The sequence below is a fragment of the Ips typographus genome, linkage group LG5, assembly GCF_016097725.1.
Source record: "Ips typographus isolate SLU linkage group LG5, UJ_Ityp_2.0, whole genome shotgun sequence".
In the NCBI taxonomy this organism is placed as follows: Eukaryota; Metazoa; Arthropoda; class Insecta; order Coleoptera; family Curculionidae; genus Ips; species Ips typographus.
Window position 1 is genome coordinate 3,276,791 of NC_138426.1, and position 19,054 is coordinate 3,295,844.

The window sequence follows — 19,054 nt, forward strand, 5'->3', positions numbered from 1 at the left end:
AGTAACGTAATGAATCATTCCCCGAACTGAAACCGATTACGTAATAGAGCATATTAAATTAATGCTTCAACACCCTGTAACAGTTTAACCAAGATCGAGAGTGTAATTTGAATAAATGTTGCCAACAAATTATAATTAGAAATCTGAAATCAGATGGTGTTGAAATTGTCTGCAGTGTATCTGAACAATGTGTATGAATAAGAATAATTACCTGCGAAAAATATTCAAATCCTTCCATATCCTCTGGTACAATACCGAAGCCTTGGGCTTTTTAGGTTCAGACGACTTTTGAAAGTTGTCATATTCGTATGAATAACTGATGCCTTTATGCTCGTAAACATTGCTGTCACACAATATTATATTGGCTGGTATCTCTTGATTCGGATAATTGGGATAAAAACCTTCACTTCTTGTAAGTTTAAAATTGGTTTTTGCAATTTGGACCTGAAAGATAAACACGTGTAAGCATTTATCCTGTATAAGAAGATATATTGTATAAATGTCATTAATGAGACAAGCGACAGATGACAGTAGTTAGTTCTCGCGGACTGAGTTTACCTGTGCGTCATAGCCCTGTGATTTAGAAGTGGACATGCATTAATGACTTCATCCTTGTCTACTGTTCACTTTCAGAAAGGGTAAATATTTAAGTGAATGTCTTCCAAAAAAAAAAAAAATTAACTGATTAGCGCTTCTATTTCAGTCATTGTCAGTTTGAAAACCATCGAAATTTATTTGATTTGTTTACTATTAATTCTTTTCTGTTTCTTTGTGTTGTTAATCATTTATAAAGTTTTCTATTTACCACACCGCCACAGTTCTTTTAAGAGCTATTGTTTCTACGCTTTTAACATTCTGTAAGTACTTTCATAATGTTATTATTAATATTTTTATTTTTTTTATGTCGGCTGTCACGATTTTACCAAAATTGGCACAATTACTAACCTGTTTTGAAAAAAAGCGGGAGTGTCTATTATGGTTTTTATTTAGCCCTTTGGTTTTTCCTAAATTCGGAATTAGGTACTATTACAGTATTTTTTTAGAAAATGCCTGGAAAAATTCTCTACAGACAAGCCCACCAGTTAATTCTGAACCTTTGTGAATATTTTGAAATGGAAAAAACCAATGGAGGACCTTTAGAAGCTTTATCATCTGTTCAGGAAGAAAATAAGAAATTTTAAGACCTTACTTATTCTTACTGATGTATTTTGTTTGATACTAGAAGGTTGCAGCTGCTTTGAAAATTTCCCGCAAAACTGTTTATCGATTCGGAAAAGCAAGCAAGTAATCTTATGATTTCCTCACCTAGAAAACGTAAATCGAGATGTTATCGACGGGCCAAGACCACTGATTTATCTGAAAGCATTAAAATGGATGTTCGAAATACATTATATGATATGTACAACGATAGTATGTTAATAATAGTAAAATATATCTACTTTTGTAAGAAACATCTATTAACATTTCATTGTTTCCAGAGACTGAGATTTTTCGGTTGCATTATAGATTTTTCATAAAAATTTCTTCAAACATATTAATAATAAAGTCATAGAAAAAATCAAATAAGCGTCTAAAATGTTTTCCAGCGGGTTTAAAATAAAATAAGTGGATTGCAACCTGAAAATGAGATATGAGATACTACAGCAGCACTCAGAATGTCTTATTGAATTTTTAATTTGTTGTATTTATTTTAGAGAAACATGTAACCATCCAGGACCTAAATCAAGAGCTTAAAGTTAAAGAAATATGATACATAATACAATAATGATACATCTCTACGAATTTTGGTAACTAAATTAAGTTCCAAATTTAGACGGAATTCTATGATCCAAACGGAGCCTTCTCATGAATAAAAAATGTTATTTCGGTCAAGACATTTTTTATTTGCTTTGGATAAGGTTGTTTTAGTGCAAATTTGCAGCCAAAGATCTCTACTTTCTGACTGACAATTCACGCAAAATTTTAAACGTGACGATGCTTTAGACACGCTCTTTTCTATAATATGAACACAAGAGGTTTATTGACGAAAACTTGATTTGATTCATATGATTATAAATGACGTAGCCTTCCTGACGTACGGGTAAACTCACTCCGCGAGAACAGTATGTTTTTTTGGCACCTGGTGCTTTGTGCCTGCTATCGGTGTGAAACTAAATAAAATTTATAAAAATACCAAAGGGTGTTATAAACCGCAACTCTAAACCTCCCCTTACACACAGTAGTATTATTACTACAAAAACAAAGAGCTAAAATGTAATTTTTTTTCCTGAAAATATACATTATTTCAGTAAATTGACATTATTACTGTGAACTTGTACAATATTCAAGTTTTCTTCATATTAGCTCAAAAACCGGTAAACAAACACAGTTTTGCCTCGTTTTACAGACCCCCAAAACCCTTGAGCTGAATTTATCTTAAAACCAAGTTAAAACAATAAAAGCACCAAAAAACCTCAAAACAGTATGGTAAAAGAAACATTTTAAATAAAAAGTACCTTATTTATGGGCTCCGGCTTAAATTCTTGAACGCTTTTAACTGTACTGTTTGGAAATGACAGATTTCCAAATGAGCTCCTCCTATTTGAAACGTCTATTGAAGATAAATCAAATGTAATATCTTCCTGACCTTCTGGAATACCTAGAAATTTCATTCAAACAAAATAGCGTCTTAACGACAACTACAATAGTAGTAAAGTAGTATCAATACCACATACCTCGTTCAGTTAAGGGAAGTGAAGTTGAAAAGCTCAAAATATTCTTCAAACTGCCGAAAAGAGTGGAATCAGTTAAGTTCGTCTCAGATTTTTTCTTTTTAATCACTTCTTCCTGAACAATATTTGTATCAATATACTTTTTGTGTTTAGGTTTCTTTAGACAGCTGGACTTGGGTTGTTTTAATGTAGGTTCCTTTTTAGGTACGTTTTCATCAGATCCGCTATCCTCCTCATCTATTGAGCTTGAAGTACTACCTGTGGAGCTTGATGAACCGGAAGAATCTTTTGGTTCACGTATGCATATATCTGATTTTACTTCGCGGCGGTTATACGGTTGTTCATAGTAGGGAGCATCACCTTCAGCAGCCCAACTATACCTAAAATAAAAACCGTAAACGTTACAAACGGTAGATCTTGACAGTTTGAAGTTGACGACTGTCGTAAGGCTAGAGACTTCTCCAGCCTGACGAGTATTTATTTTTGTTGTTTCCTCCTCTAGGTTTTTTAGTTTTAAATTTAAATTTAATTTTATTTTATAAATAGTTTTAGACTAATTAAAACTACCAGGCAGCGTCATTTAAAAAAAAATAATAAAAAAAAATCCAAAAACTTAAAATAGTAAAAGGAAAAGAAAAAACTTGGAAGAAGCTCTGAAGAAGCTGGGAAACGTGTTAGACTGGTGGTGTCTGTCTCCAAGTTTGTACTTCCCCCAGTATTCAGACATTTGGACCGAAACCTTTAAAGAGGCTGGAAGGGCGTTATTTGGTTAGCAGATTTTTGGACGTTTGAGCTATTTTCCAAAAAGAAGAAGTTCGGGAATGTCCTGATTAGGCAACTGATTGTTTGGAGCAATTTTCACTGATGTTTGGCCACTGAATTGACAGCAGAATAGGATTCGACACACAGGCAAAGAAAAGATCTACTAGAGGTTATCAGAACTGTGGACTGTAGGTAGGAATATTATTAGTTTTAAGTTTTGTAAATAAGTTAGAAGTTAGAAGATTGTCTAGTCTATTTTATTTTGAATCGTAACGGTTTAGAAATTGAGTCCGTAAAAATTTCTTGGCATATTAAATGTCAAACGAACATTAGGATTTGATTACTTGATTGAAAATTTATGTGATGATCTAGGGGCAACCTTAGGGACCTCACATTTGGAGAAGGGGGCAAAATCCAATCGGGGTTCTTTAAGGGATAACGACCGAACTCCAAGCCAATCGGAGGGATAAATGGAAGTGCTGAGTGGGAAAGTCGAGGCCTAAAAGTTTGCGGGGACCTTTCACGTGTGGATCACGCTCTTGGTGGCGGAAAGGGTTATTGAACCTATGAAAGGAACACGTGGATGTGACAGTGAAGGTTATATTTGCCACGAGGTGTGACAACTGTTATCTTCATCCGGATTGTGTCCTTTATATGATACTATTTTGTGTGTGTTTTTGACTTTTTTAGAAACAATTCAAGAGGTTCAGGGGCACAGGCCCGCCATACCCCCTTCTCAAATAGAGCTGGCACATTGCTGAGTGCTGAGCCAAAGAACAAACCAGACAACGGTAGATCTCACCAGTTTTTGATACACATAATTTCTGCTTAGTCGATTTTATTATTGATTTGCACACCTAACCAAAACATCTTTCAGAAAATAGCTTTTTCATTATACGACGCTAAAAACTGTAATTCTCCGCCGATTTATTGTCGAGAAAATGTACCTTTTGCGTGAGAACGTGTCGGCTTTGCCTCCTACGGGAAACTGTCACGCACATACAGAAAAAACCTTTTTTCTGGACTGGTAATAAAATATACTATTTCGAAAATATAAACTAAGGGCGTCCAACAGTGGATCGTACCTTAAACGTTTTTGAAGATCTGGACATACGATCATTTTGAAAATTTGCATGTTTAGGTAATGAGTAACACTCTATAGATCTAAAATAGTGACGGATAAATTACCAGTAAAGTAAAATATTTTACTTTACCAGGAAAATTTGTTTAATTACCAGTAAATTACTGATAAATTACAAATACTGTGTTTCTGGCAGTTCAAACTTTGACACTGATGCCTTTCCCCCTGACTCTACCAAATCCTTGGTTTTTCAGGTTATTAAATGGGAAATTTAATGGGGATTCCAAAGATGAGCTTAAAACTGCCATTTTTTCACTCCAAGTGGGTTTTACACGTGATTTTGTCCCTGACTGTCCTCTAAACCGTGTTCAAATTTTTGATCACAATTTCACTGATTTCAATGTTCCTAATCAACTTCTCAACCCAACACCGTAAATTTGCAGCACCGTTTTTGCCTCCAGGAAACCGGGTGTGCATGAAAAATATGGCGATTAACTGTTTTTGGTCACCCTGTACGCAATTTTTCAGATTTTGCTCAACATCACTGGAAAGATAAGCTCAAAATGGTTCTTTTAAGTGGTTGAATCATCCTAAATTCCCAAAAATAACCGAGTTACAAGGTGTTCAGATTTTCCTAAATAACTAGAAAACGGTGAAAGTTACGAAAAATTTGCAAGCAACCAAAAATGTTCCTAATCAACTTCTTACTCAGCACCGAAAGTTTGCCGGACTGTTTTTGCTTCCAGTATACAGGGTGTGCATGAAAAGTATGATGAATCACTGTTTTTGTCTCACTACATGCAATCAACTGATTTGAAAATTGTTGCATCAAACCAGTTTTTGCTAAATAACTTAGAAACGGTGAAGGTTACGAAATATTTGAAAGAGAGCAAAAATGTTCGTAGAAAACTGCTAAACTAATCCCTGGAAGTTTCACAGTCCGTCAGAGCCGCTACTATACAGGGAGTGCATGAAAAGTGTAGTGATTCAGATTTATGACTTTTCAAATTAATGACAGCCATGACAGAAAAATTATAACTTTCAAGCAAATTTCAATTAGATCCATAAATTTACTGGTCAAATTGATTTACTGGTAAGCTTTTAGAACAGTCTAGAAGCTCCCAAAATATTTCAAGACAGTCTAAAAGTTTCCGTATACTTTTAGAGCAGTTTAAAAGATTCCAAAAGTTTAAAGAACCGTCTGCAAGGTTTCAAATGTCTTACAAGCAGTACAGAACATTCGATGCTCCTAAAGTAGTCTAAAAAGATTTCAAAACAACATAGAAACTCCAAAATGCTTGTAAAGCAGTCGGAAGTCTTTCAAAACAATCTAGCAGCTTTTAGAACAGTCTAAAAGATTCCAAATGCTCTTCAACTAGTTTAGAAGCTCCTAAAAAATGTCAAAACAGTCTAAAGCTTCCAAAAAATTCTAGAACCGTCTAAGAGTTTCCAAATACCTCTAAAGCATTCCAGAACCTTCAATATGCTCTTTAAACTGTCCAAAATTTTTTGTATTCAAAAAAAGTCTAAAATCCTTCGTATGCTTCTAAAGGAGTTTAAAAGCTTCAAAAAATGTTTAGAACTTGAACACAAAAAAAGTTAAAAATGTTGCATTTCTGAAAGAGTTTTGTGAGCAGATTTTTATGCTTTTTTGAGGAAAATAATTTTGCTTTTAAGCGCTTTTTTTCACGATTTTAGTTATAAACATTACATTATTAACCAAATTAGAATATTATATATTGCACATGGGGTGATTTTTTTTTTTAAGTTTGAAATGTCAGAAACACAATTTGAAACGACGGTCAGGAATAAAATCGCTTATAAAACCCACTTTGAGTAAGAAAATGATCGTTTTAAGCACATTTTTGGAATCCTCATTAAATTTCCTATCCGGTAAGTTAAAAAACACTAAAAAATTTGGTACAGTGAGGGAGAAAAACGGTGTCAAAATTTGAACTGTCAGAAACACAGTTTGAAAAACAGTCAGGGAGAAAATCGGCTATAAAATCCACTTGGAGTGAGATAATGACTGTTTTAAGCACATTTTTGGAATTGTCATTCAATTCCCTATTTGATGACCCAAAAAATACTAAAAAATTTGGTTCAGTCAGGGAGAAAAACGGTGTCAAAGTTTGAACTGCCAGAAACACAGTTTGAAAAACAGTCAGGGACAAAATCGACTGTAAAACCCACTTGGAGTGATATAATGACTGTTTTAAGCTCATTTTAGGAATCGTCATTGAATTTCCTATTTGATGACCTAAATAATACTACAAAATTTGGTTCAGTCAGAGAGAAAAACGGTGTCAAAGTTTGAACTGCCAGAAACACAGTTTGAAAACAGTCAGGGACAAAATCGCCTGTAAAATCCACTTGGAGTGAGATAATGACTGTTTTAAGCACATTTTTGGAATCCTCATTAAATTTCAAATCCGGTAACTTATAAAACACTAAAAAAATTGGTACAGTGAGAGAGAAAAACGGTGTCAAAGTTTGAACTGCCAGAAACACAGTTTGAAAGAACAGTCAGCGACAAAATCGCCTGTAAAACCCACTTGGAGTGAGATAATAATTGTTTTAAGCACATTTTTGGAATTGTCATTAAATTTCCTATTCGAAGACATAAAAAAACACTAAAAATTTAGTAGTCAGGGAGAAAAACATGGTGTCAAAGTTTGAACTGCCAGAAACACAGTTTGAAAAACAGTCAGAGACAAAATCGCCTGTAAAACCCACTTGAAGTGATATTGACTGTTTTAAGCACATTTTGGAAATCGTCATTGAATTTCCTATTTGATGACCTAAAAAAATACTACAAAATTTGGTACAGTCAAGGAGAAAAACCGTGTCAAAATATGAACTGCCAGAAACACAGTACTTTTACCAGTAATTTGGTAACTTACTGATCAAATTTTCCTGGTAAAGTAAAATATTTATTTTACCGGTAATTTACTCATAACTAATAAAAAATGATTATAGAGTGCGATTCTGAATTTACAAAAATCTATAGGGTTTCATTTAAATACTGCTACTTTTTGCACAAGCGACACCGTGGCAATAATGAAACTATAAAACTCATTACCACTAAACATGCAAATTTTCAAAATGATCGTACGTCCAGATCTCCTCTGTTGGACACCCTGTATAAAAAGTTACTAAACGTGTGAAACAAATATGTATTTCGATGGGTTAATGCAGAAGTATGCTAAGTTCATTTTGAGTATGATACACCTGATATTTACCCTCTGTGACCATTACTTAAACAATTATCTTGCAAAATAAGAATAGAAGGACTGAACCACAAGTTTTTAAAGCAAGAGAATACTTAAGTTATAACTTGCTAATACGTCGTACCAAAAAAGATTAATTCTTTATAGAAGGATGAATGTTTATGGCAAAACAACACAATTCTACTAAGAAATCAACATTTTAGAGACTAATTCAGTAATTGCTTCTAAGTTTGTTACTTACCGACCCTTTACTACATCTGGTTTTCTCACAAACCCTCGCTGGAAAAAACTGAATGAGACATCAGGTTCATGGGTTATAAAACCCAAATTTATATGAATATCATCAATTTTTGTGCTATTTAAAATATCTTCATGGAACGAAACTCTTTTCTTTGGTGTATCGGACTTAGACTTTTTCTTTCTCTGTCTACGAAATACAATTTGCTCCTCAACGGGTTTCTTCTCTTCGCATTCAGTAGAAATATCATTCGTTATGGGTGGCGGAATATCCTTGCCGTCTAAAATAAAGTTTAGCAATTTAACAATAGCTCATACCACCCATTTAGACCGTTAAGAGTCATCATAAACACAGTTCTTGAGATACTGAGCAAAAATTTGGTTTCTACTAACAAACAATAATCCACCACCAACTTTTCCGACTATTTATGTATTTTATCAGTAGAAATGAGTACCTAAAATACGAAAGTAGAATGACTTACCTAATATGATTTTCAAATTCTCATTAACTTCCTCTGACAAGCTAACATGCAAATCGATTGTATCCAGTGCAGACGCCTGTAACTTAGCATTTTCTGAAGTGTAATCCAAAAGTTCGTAGCTGTTTAAAGACAATTTCATCACATCTACATCAGTAGCTGATTTCAGTGGATGTTCCATTTCAAAAACATCATCTGACCAGTATTTCTGAAACTCTATTTGGTCCGCAGACGTTTTGGACTTGCCTGAGTAACATATAAATATTGCTTAGCACAATTACAAAGTTTGATTGACATAACTGCTGTTGACTTACCCGAATCACCAACATCAAAATAGTTTGGTGCTGATTGGCATAACAGCTCTTTATCAAACACATTTTTGTTAAGAAAATCACTTTCTGTAAAATCCTTTACGTGGTTTTCCACATATGTGTCATCTGTGTTTTTAAACTCGTTACAAGAATCAAAAAGTTTTGGATTACTTTCAGGTGGAAGGGTCTTTAAGTCTACCTGGACCACGGGCTCAGTAATATCAGTGTAATGGCTCGAGTTCCATACATTATTTTTGTCAGCATCTAAAAGTAGTAAAAAAGAGTGTGATTTCAAAAATTACAATAGTGTAACATTTTTAATATTTGCTATCCAGGTGAGTACCCGGTAGATGGATACAAAAGATACACCATATTTAAATTGTGACATATTTAAATGTAATTCAAATAGAGTGTTTCAGGTTTTAACCCTACGTCAAGCGCGGGTGTATCAGAATGATACAAATCAAAAAAAAGTTTTTTCATCACACTGTACTGTTATTTGCATTTAACATACCTCAAATTAGACACGATAAACAGTACTTTACGGCCGACGTACGTTAAGAATGCTTAACGGGAGTTTTGGGAGTTAAAGGAATTTTCGGTGTTTTTTGAGACCTTGTGGATTGAACAACTGACAATTGACATCACTTTATAACATCAAATTGTGAACCGTTCATTTCGGAACATTTTCTTTTTTTATTCGCTCTGATATCTCAATTATTAGAAAACATACAGGGTTTCGAAGAAAAGATGAATATTTACACTCGAATTGGATACGAAATTCATGTCGTTTCTCTGAGAACTTTTTACTTTAAGTTAAATATTGGTTACGTCACACTTTTACCTATCAGCTTACTGTGTAAAGAATGCTGAAAAGTATACAGGGGCAACACTTTATCCAGGCTTAGAACTGGTCCAATTTGTGCTTTATAATAAACCGGAGGGTGTTTAAAGGTCAACTGGTCAAAAGAATCACAACAACAATAAATTAACGAACAATATGTATGAAGGTAAAGATTCAAAACACCAAGAATATAAGAATCTGTAGAGCAAAAACATTTTCAAAATTGTTTTAGTAACGCGTGTGCTATCCACGCGCTCTTATCACGTCATCCGTCTCCTCATGCTTCTGTTGACATTATCGATCATGTCTTAAGGCAGATCGTCCCAAATCTCGACCAGAGCAGCTGCTACTTGTTCGGGATTTTGAACTGCAAGAGTTATGGACCTTAATCGTCTACCTAACATGTCCCTGGCATGTTCAATCGGATTAATGTCTGGAGAACATGCCACGCCATTGTTCTTATTCCGACGACATTCAGAAAGTCGGAGGCACAACGAGCCTTGTGAGGGCGGGCATTGTCGTGCATTAGCAAAATGTCGTGCATTAGCTTATCGTCTCCTTACTTTAGAACAACGGCTTGGGTAGTCTGGGGATGAGGAGGGTAACAAAAACACCCAATTAACTGTGGTGCGACGTTTCGTGATCTAATTGTCTTATGGAATACCTACAACAGCTGAGTGCCTGAAAAAGTGACAATAAGATCACGAAACGTCGTACCACAGTTAATTGGGTGTTTCTGTTACCCTCCTCATCCCACGACTACCCAAGCCGTTGTTTTTTTCCGATATTGGGGGCGAATGGTACGACATGCTCTTGCAGAACATCGCGAATGTATCCATCTGCATTTAAAGCTCCATTAACAACCGCCAACACTGTTCATGCCCCTAAGCATATTCCATCCCAGACCATCACTGAGCCTCCATCATAGGAGCCAGTGGGAGTAAAATTAAATTGTTCATCTTGTTCTCCTCGGCGGCGATATAACCTTTCCTTGCCGTCGATGGAATTAACACAAAATCGACTATCATCTACGAACAAAACATTGGCCTACTTATTTTCCCAATTTTCGTGCTCCCTAGCAAAGCCTAGTCTGATCGCCCGATGACGTCGCCGGAGTAAGGGAGCTTTCTTGTTCTATAGGCCTTCAAACACTTGTTCTTTTTCCACGTACTTCTTCCAGTTCGCTTCTTAGTTGCGGTACTGTTTTACGCCTATTCAATAATGTTTGCAAGACTATGAATCTGTCATCTCTAGCCGTGGTTGACCGTTTTCTGCCTTGACCTCGTCTCCTCACATACTTTCCCGTTTGTCTTCCACGTCTGACATTACGATATATCGTAGATTTTGATTTTCCAACATGTCAGCAACATCGCTGTAACTTGTACCAATTTCAATCAACGCTAAAGTCTTCGCCACATCAGTAGATATCACCCATGTTGGATTTTTAAGAATCCAAATGATGAATGTTCTTGACTTTCGCTTGACAAGAACCAATGACGCAAATTTGATTAGGAAACCATGGCAAAAAGAACGAAAAATAAGATCAATATCTACATCACACAAGATAAAATCTTTTCAAAAAAAAAGATGATTTTTTGTTAGTTTGTAAACACTTTTTAGACTTCAGAGTACTAAAGACACACCCGTCAAGTTTTACACCTGTAGTTCCAAAACAACATGGTCTAACATTGGGTTTAAAAATTTAACACGTAAAATCCTATGATGCGCGTTAAAAAAGTTATAACTTAAAACTATAATCATTTTGACAATCCATCAATATCACATTTAATTACCGACATACGTTTTTTCTGGTGATTGTGACGCAACAGTCAGAAGTCGCTGCACAGAGAGTATGTATTCTCACATAATATGGTAATTTCTAGGTATGTAAGGAAACTGTTATAGAATGTAGTCATAGAATGTAACCAATTTACTCACAACTTTTGGACATATTTCAAATGTAGCTTTCCCTAGCTCTACTTGTTTTGGAATAAATATATTTATCTCTATTGAGACTCATTTACAGAATAAAAATAAATTCACTTACCTGAAGTGACCGTAGCAGCAGAAGAGAGTTCAGATTCACTATCTACATTAACTCCGGAATCCACGGGGGACAAAGGTAAACTGGAAAATGTAGATATGGTACTTGACGACATTTCACCATCACTGTTTTTCTTGTCGCATGTCTTTAACTCAATCAGAAGGGATTCGTTAGATTCAGTTTCTGGGGCCATTGCCTCTAAAGACCTGAAAGCAGATGACAATCGTTTAGACTAAATAAAATTTAGTTTTTAATACTTTCTGACTCCGTTTTTTATTCAAAACCTAATTTTTGCTGTACAATTTTTAGTACATAAACAAATATTACGTTTGGAAAGTAAAAAGCGCTTAAAAGCACAATGAAAACTTTATTTTGTCAAAATACTACTACATATTTTGTTACCAATTCGAGCCATTAACATTGCTATCTCAGAAACATTATAGTTGATAAAGCTTTAGATACATGGAGGCAAAGTTGCGTTTGAGATATAGTATAGTTTTTTACCACTTGTAACACCTTTATTTCGACAGAGCCGAAGACAGAATTAACGTTTATCTAAAAAGGTAAAATGAGAGTCAAAACAGATGGGACAAAAAAAGGAAAACACAGGGATTTCAGCAAAACCAAATCAAATCGTATTAACTAGGAGAAATTGCAGGAGAAACAACCTAATCATAAAAAATCCTATCTTATAAATCAGGAATCAAAACATACAACATAGACTCGTGTTCGGAAGTGAGAACGGTTCAGTATATTTTCGGAACAACAATCCAGGGTTTATAAAGGGTAAAGAAAATGACGGGAGATTCGGTCGGTATGACAGTACGGTTAAAACGGTAACATTGTGCTCTGGATATACGGTTCAGGGAAATGAGAAAGACGGTTTAAGTTTTCAGAACGGCAGCCTTCGAAGTTCACCAGCCGTGTTATGACAGCCTGCACTGAAAGTCCACAGTTCGGAAAACTTACATCCTGGGTATTAACAAGATTGTATCCCTTTGAAGTTGACCAGCCGTGTTATAACATCCAGTACTGGCAGTTCAAAGAAAACCAACCTGAAAAAACCGATGGAGGTTTTGCGGATTACTGAATCGTTGCCTTTGAAGTTGACCAGTGTTATGACAGCGTGCACTGGCGGTTCAAAGGAAACAGCTTGGAAATGCCTCCATTTAACTAAAGCTCTATCAATTATAGTTGCTGAGATAGCAATGCTATTGTAAGTTGTAACATCCTGTATATGAGTTAAAAAGTTTGTTATTGCATTCCATCTTGTTGCAGTTGCTTGTTCCATCTTATATGCCCCACCAAGCATTTTGAAGGTTTAAGCTTAATTTAAGTTTAGACTGTGAATGGTCAAAAGCATGCACTATAAAGAAAATCACACTCTGAACTTAAATCCTCAAAATGACTGATACTGCATACGGCTGTAAAACAATATTAATGGACCAGGGTGGACAATTACTAGGATGTTAGATGACCTATACCATATTATTGAACAGTATTATTTTTATATTACTCTAATGGGTGTAAACGTACCCCCTCAACGTTGTTAACAAAAATGGAGTTTGTTTTCATAGCAGGTGCCATATTGTTGAAAATTCAAAAGTGACAGTTTGTGTCATCTACAGTCATTTCATTTCAACGTTCAAATTTGTATACATTGGCCTTAAGTTTCAAGTTTTTGGTTGTTTAAGATCTGTTTACGTCCTGTCAACACAATTTTACAGAGGAGAGAGGGGCAAATGCACTTGTAGAGGCCAAGTGATTCACACTAAATGCTGATCAGCTCAATACCTACTGACTGCAATTTGGGATATATTCTATAGGTCTGCTTGTAGAGAAAATCTCCAACTAGTAATCAGAGAAATAATTACATCCATTGGCCACAAGTCAGAAAGCGTCATAGTCACGTGAGAATTGAACCAATGAAACCTGACATTTACTGTTTCTGAGTTGGAAACCAGTCAGGCATTTCCTCTGCAAACAGACCTTATAAAAATAAATGAAACAAGTATGTACAAAGGGACATATTTCTTCTAAAATTATGAGAGAACTAAGATAGTCCTTAACCAAGTTTTATAATTTTTATTGAAATTTGGAGCGAAATAAAGCCTCTTTCAAGGAAATGTTAAGTAAAATATTTTAAGGCACACATTGCAGTAGACAATTCAGTGTATCAATATAACAAAATTGAAAATTGAACAGAACAGCATAGGCACATGTAATTATTACGGTAAAATCTTTGTTACATGATATTGAGTTGAAACAATATTCATTACAAATTATTATAATAATTTACCAATTTTTCAAGATTTAAACTACATTTTTAAGGTCACGTGACTGTTTTTGACAGGTGTCAACTGGCTTTTACAGTGTTCCAAGCTCAAAATTGTATTATTAAAGTCACGTAACGTGTATTTTAAAATTTCAGTTTTTACAACTGTCTAAGTTTAATTTACTAAATTCTCAATGTTTAAACTACATTTTAAAAGCCCCGTGACGGTTTTTGACAGGTGTCAACTGCCTTTTCAGTTTTACAAGCTCTAAAATTACATCATCAAAGTCATGTGATGTGTATCTTGCAATTTCAGCTTTTACAACTGTCTAAATTTAATTTACCAAATTTTTTAATTTTAAACCACATTTTAAAGGTTACGTGACTAATTTTGACAGATGTCAACTGGCTGTTACAGTGTTGCAAGAACATGCAGAATTGCATTTTCAACGTCACGTAACGTGTATTTTGCAATTTAAGTTTTAAGAACTTTCTAAATTTAATTTTCCATTTTTCAAAGTTTTAACTGTGTTTTGAAGTTCACGTGACTGTTTTTGACAATGTCAACTGGCTTTTACAATGTTGCAAGTTCAAAAATTTAATTATCAAGTCACAGTACCTAGTTCTTACAATTTTACCACTGTCTAACTTCAAATTATCAATTTTTCAACTGTTTCTTTTAAATGATAAGTGTCTTTATTTGACACGTGCTAACTTGGTTACTATGACAGTTAGAAGATTCATGCAAATGTCAAAAAATATTTTTTGTTTGTCAGAATTTGGAAAAACAGTCACCTGACCTTAGACAATCAATTTGAAGCTTTCGGCACAACATCAAATCCAGTGTAAAAAATTTGGTAAAACCTTTATGTTGTGACCTAACCTAACCTAACATAAAAACTGTCACGGACCTTTAAAAAAAATCAATTTTAAGCTTTTGGGTCTTTAATATTTGGAAAAACCGTCACCTAACCTAAGGAAGTAATTTTTATTGAATCATTAATCATTATCGACATTTTGACAATAGTCAAAAGTAATGTACACATTGTAAAAGCCGACATGCTACTTAATTCAACCTAAAAACTGTCAGGTGACCATGAAAAAATTAATTTCAAGGGTGTATATCATCAAGACTTATGATCATCTCAATACCAGGGGACTTATTACTAAATTTAAGAATGCCACAAATGTGTAAACATTTGAAGGTATCCTAAGGTAGTTTAAATAATTTAAAGGCATTTTGATGTATTTCAAGGCAGTTTGAGGCATTTTAGCTAGTTTGAAGGCATTATCACTATGAGGCATTTTGAGCAATAATAATAGAAGCATTGTAGTGTTGTAGCATTGTGTATTAAGGCATTTCAATGTATTTTGTGTGCAAAAAGGCATTTTGGTGTACAACAAATTTTCCGCCCTCTACCCCTGGATTAAAAAGAACCTTGAAAACTTCCCTGTAAACACAGATGTACCAAATTTAATTGGTACTCAATTTGATCCTTGTACCAATTTGGTCCTCCTAAACTGGTACACCAATGAAAAAAATAGTTTTTTTTTCTTTCTGATGCAGTATAAATGATTGCTCGAATGATTGTTTAAAGTTGCTTGAAAATAATGAATTATGAACAAAGTAACAATTACCCCAGATTATAAATTCAACTTAAACAAAATCCTAGATAAAAATGTCATCAAGCATCAGATCTGTTTTTGTTCCAGTATTTGAAATCCATAATAAAGGATTATCCCAGTACCTGTTCTTGGTACTCAACTTCAACTAACTACTTTTAGAAAGAAGTAGTAGTCCATATTCTTTCAGTGGAGTCGCAAGAGTACGAAAGGAAGGAAATGACAAACAGTCTTCTCCACAATACTTTATTATGACCTTAGATGGTAAGGTCTGCTCAACAAGTTTCAGTCACATAAATGACCATCTTCAGGAGCTCAAATCAGTCGATCAATGTGACTACTGTCTTTTTACAAGGGGAGAGACAGAGAGACCCATGTTATAACGAATTAGTGAATTTAACATAGTTAAATAGGTGAACAAAGCTCATTATGGAGAAAAAAAAAACTAACTCTAGCACATTAAATTAAAATTAAAACAAAAAACTTAAACTAGACCCATTTAGGGCTGGGTGAGACCCTAGGGGGAAAAAAGAGCTTAAAACTTGTGCACCATCCGCAGAAGAGGCAATCAAACAGGAAACGATCCTGTCTCCCCCCTTGTAAAAAGACAGTAGTCACATAGATCGACTGATTTGAGCTCCTGAAGATGGTCATTTATGTGACCGAAACTTGTTGAGCAGACCTTACCATCTAAGGTCATAATAAAGTATTGTGGAGAAGACTGTTTGTCATTTCCTTCCTTTCCTAACTACTTTTAATTGCTAAGTTTGGATTGACCTTCTAATTACACAATGCATAGGAGGAACTACACTAACAATATTTGAAAGAAACACTCACATAACTTTCCCTTCCTGGTTGCCCCCTGCAACCCTGCTGCTAATGTTGAATTATTAGCTTCTTTGGGGATGCCTTGCCCCTGCTGTGGTTTTATTTGCACTCACAATTCCTAAATCGTTAAATAACATTACCACAAACTATACAATTAATTTAAATACGTACATTTTTCTGCTTTATATTAGAAATCACAACAAATACTTTAAAAATAACACTATTATTATTATTATAGAGAATTAATTAAATAAACCACAAAAGAGTCAAGTCACAATTGTCAACCCTGACAGTACTGACAAAAGGTAGTGAATTCAAAGATCTTTTAATCCTGACAGTTATCACGTGACTGCCTGAATCATATATAATGGAGTGTCACATGACAATTATCAAATTTAGGTCTTTTTTATTCACTGCCCTCTATACTAGAAAGTCTAAAATTTCACTTTTAATTGCGGCGCTAGCCGTTTTCGTTTTATACACAAACGTATGCAGAAGCAGTAAGAAATATGTATTTTTTTAATTGTTTTGTGTAATTGATTGTAAGTTGTGAGTGAGAAATCAAAAAAATGTTCATTTCTGATCCAGATATGTATAGACAGAGCTTTTTTATACACAATCAAGCCCAGCCTAAACAAATTGGTTAGAACATTTGTCCTGGAAAGTACAACACACAGCAAACTAGTTTAAACATTGTTCAATGTAAAAAAATCTGTAAATCCTTGAAACTAGATAAGCAAAACTGGTAAATGGTTCTTATGTTATTACCAAGAACATTCATTCAAAGTTATTTTTGTTGCTCTCACAATGAAGGTTGGTTTAAAATGTAACTCACATACCTGTGTGCATGTAACAAGTACCTAATAAGTTTACTGTACTAGAAAGCTCTTGTACCTACCATTGAGTATAGTGTTGGAGTAAAATCATTCCACTTCAAAGTGTTCAACCACTGTTGAGTTGGATCTGGTTTTTTGTAAAGTAAAAACCTGACACGGTTAGGCTTTTTTCTGAATTGCTGTTACAATGTGGCTTGAAAAACTTATGAAAGGCAGCAAACAAAAATAACTTGCGCAAATAACCTCAAGTTTTGATTTTAAACCGTAAAAATTCATCTAATCCTCAAAAAACTCAATTTTCACAATACAAACTGTCACCACTATTTCCGCCATATTGGAATTTTTGACAAGCACCTTCTAGGCTTTCTAGTATAGTAGGCGGTGCTTTACTCTATGTACAACTGTCAGCAACTGTTTTAAAAATTATGTTTTAAAGTATACTGTATTTCTGAAAGAACTCCTTTCTGACGTTTTCCTGGTTGCCTGCCCACTGACTAAGTAGTCGTAAATAACGGCCGCATTCATAATAACAAATCGATTTGTACCGTTTTAAAGTAACGAAATAATTAATTCCAAATTACCTTTAAATTAAACAAGTATACGCACGGTTTTGGACCAGAGCTTCTTAAAATTAGTTTCAAACGCTGAATCCGAATCTCATTTTTGTTTCTTCCGATTGGTTCTAGTTTTTGAGATATTTAATAAATCAATTTTATGCACTTTAGGGATTAAAAGTGCACTTTTAATCCCTCATTTGAGGTTAGCGAATTGTAGCCCCTTAGCGAATTGTAGCCCTCTCTACGGTCGGGCTACAAACCTTTCGCCGCGTGATTAAAAGAACCACTTTAGTCCCTAGGTTTATAATATACTATTTTGTTTTTTTTTTAAACGAATGTGACCACAGTAGCACAATAATGACGTCAAGATTGTAAACAAATCACCTTCTTCTTCTTAGGACGCCGTCTCCCTACGGAGGTTGGCGATCCAACTGGCTATAATGGTTCGTGAAACCGCACCCCTGAAGATCTCTATTATTGTACGTCCATACCATCGACGTACATCCTTTAGTCATGAATTCTGCCGTCTGCCCACAGATCGTTTGCCCTCGATCTTTTCTTCAATAAGGAGCCGGAGGAACTCGTACCGCTCCCCCCTCATAACGTGCCCGATGTATTGGGAGCTTTCGTTCTTTGATAGTTCTTTACCTTTACCTAGCACTTCCTCGTTGGTTATCCTGTCTACCCAAGATATGCGCAGTATATGGCGATACAAGTACATCTCAAAGGCGTCAATGCGGTTCTCCATTGCTTGGCATAATGTCCAACTCTCGGAGACATAGAGTAGCACTGGGAAGATATAACAGCGCAATATACGTATCCGGAGCTGTAGGTTTAGGTCTCTACTAGTGAGGAGGTTCTTCATGGAAATGAATGTACTTCTGGCCTGTTCTATCCTTGATATGATTTCCATTTTAGGGTCACTGTTCTCGTTGACGAGAGCTCCAAGATATTTAACGGACGGCACTTGTTCCACAGTCTGGTTGTTATTCTGAAGGATCGCCCGTCTTGGTGCCTTGGTGAACACAACCACCTTGGTCTTGGCAACGTTTATGTGTAGACCATACTTTGTGCTATGTTCAACGATGAGGTCCATCATATTCTGTAGATGTGGGAGGCGACCACGACCGTATCGTCGGCAAATCATATATTATTAATGAGGGCGCCGTTGATTTTAACGCCTTCTTTCACACCCTTCTCCAGTGCCTCCCTGAAAACCGCCTCCGTATACAGGGT

The 19,054-nt window shown here is 35.1% G+C and overlaps 1 protein-coding gene across 3 annotated transcripts in view; it reads right to left on the bottom strand.

Annotated features, from left to right (window-relative positions):
- prd1 (pleckstrin homology domain-containing protein pruning defect 1) overlaps positions 1-16,721 on the bottom strand; it is a 58,797-nt gene extending 42,076 nt beyond the window's left edge. For all 3 annotated transcript variants that reach the window (XR_014178495.1, XM_081981023.1, XM_081981022.1), the window contains exons 1-9: positions 16,597-16,721; positions 16,435-16,543; positions 11,703-11,905; positions 8,815-9,075; positions 8,504-8,746; positions 8,026-8,302; positions 2,715-3,091; positions 2,496-2,638; positions 212-444 (exon numbers count right to left, since the gene is read on the bottom strand). Coding sequence is in view for 2 of the 3 variants with exons in the window: in XM_081981023.1 (XP_081837149.1) it covers positions 212-444; positions 2,496-2,638; positions 2,715-3,091; positions 8,026-8,302; positions 8,504-8,746; positions 8,815-9,075; positions 11,703-11,905; positions 16,435-16,436 (1,739 nt within the window). In the remaining variant the exon portion in view is untranslated. The remainder of the gene's footprint in view (positions 1-211; positions 445-2,495; positions 2,639-2,714; positions 3,092-8,025; positions 8,303-8,503; positions 8,747-8,814; positions 9,076-11,702; positions 11,906-16,434; positions 16,544-16,596) is intronic.
- Positions 16,722-19,054: the final 2,333 nt, after the last annotated feature.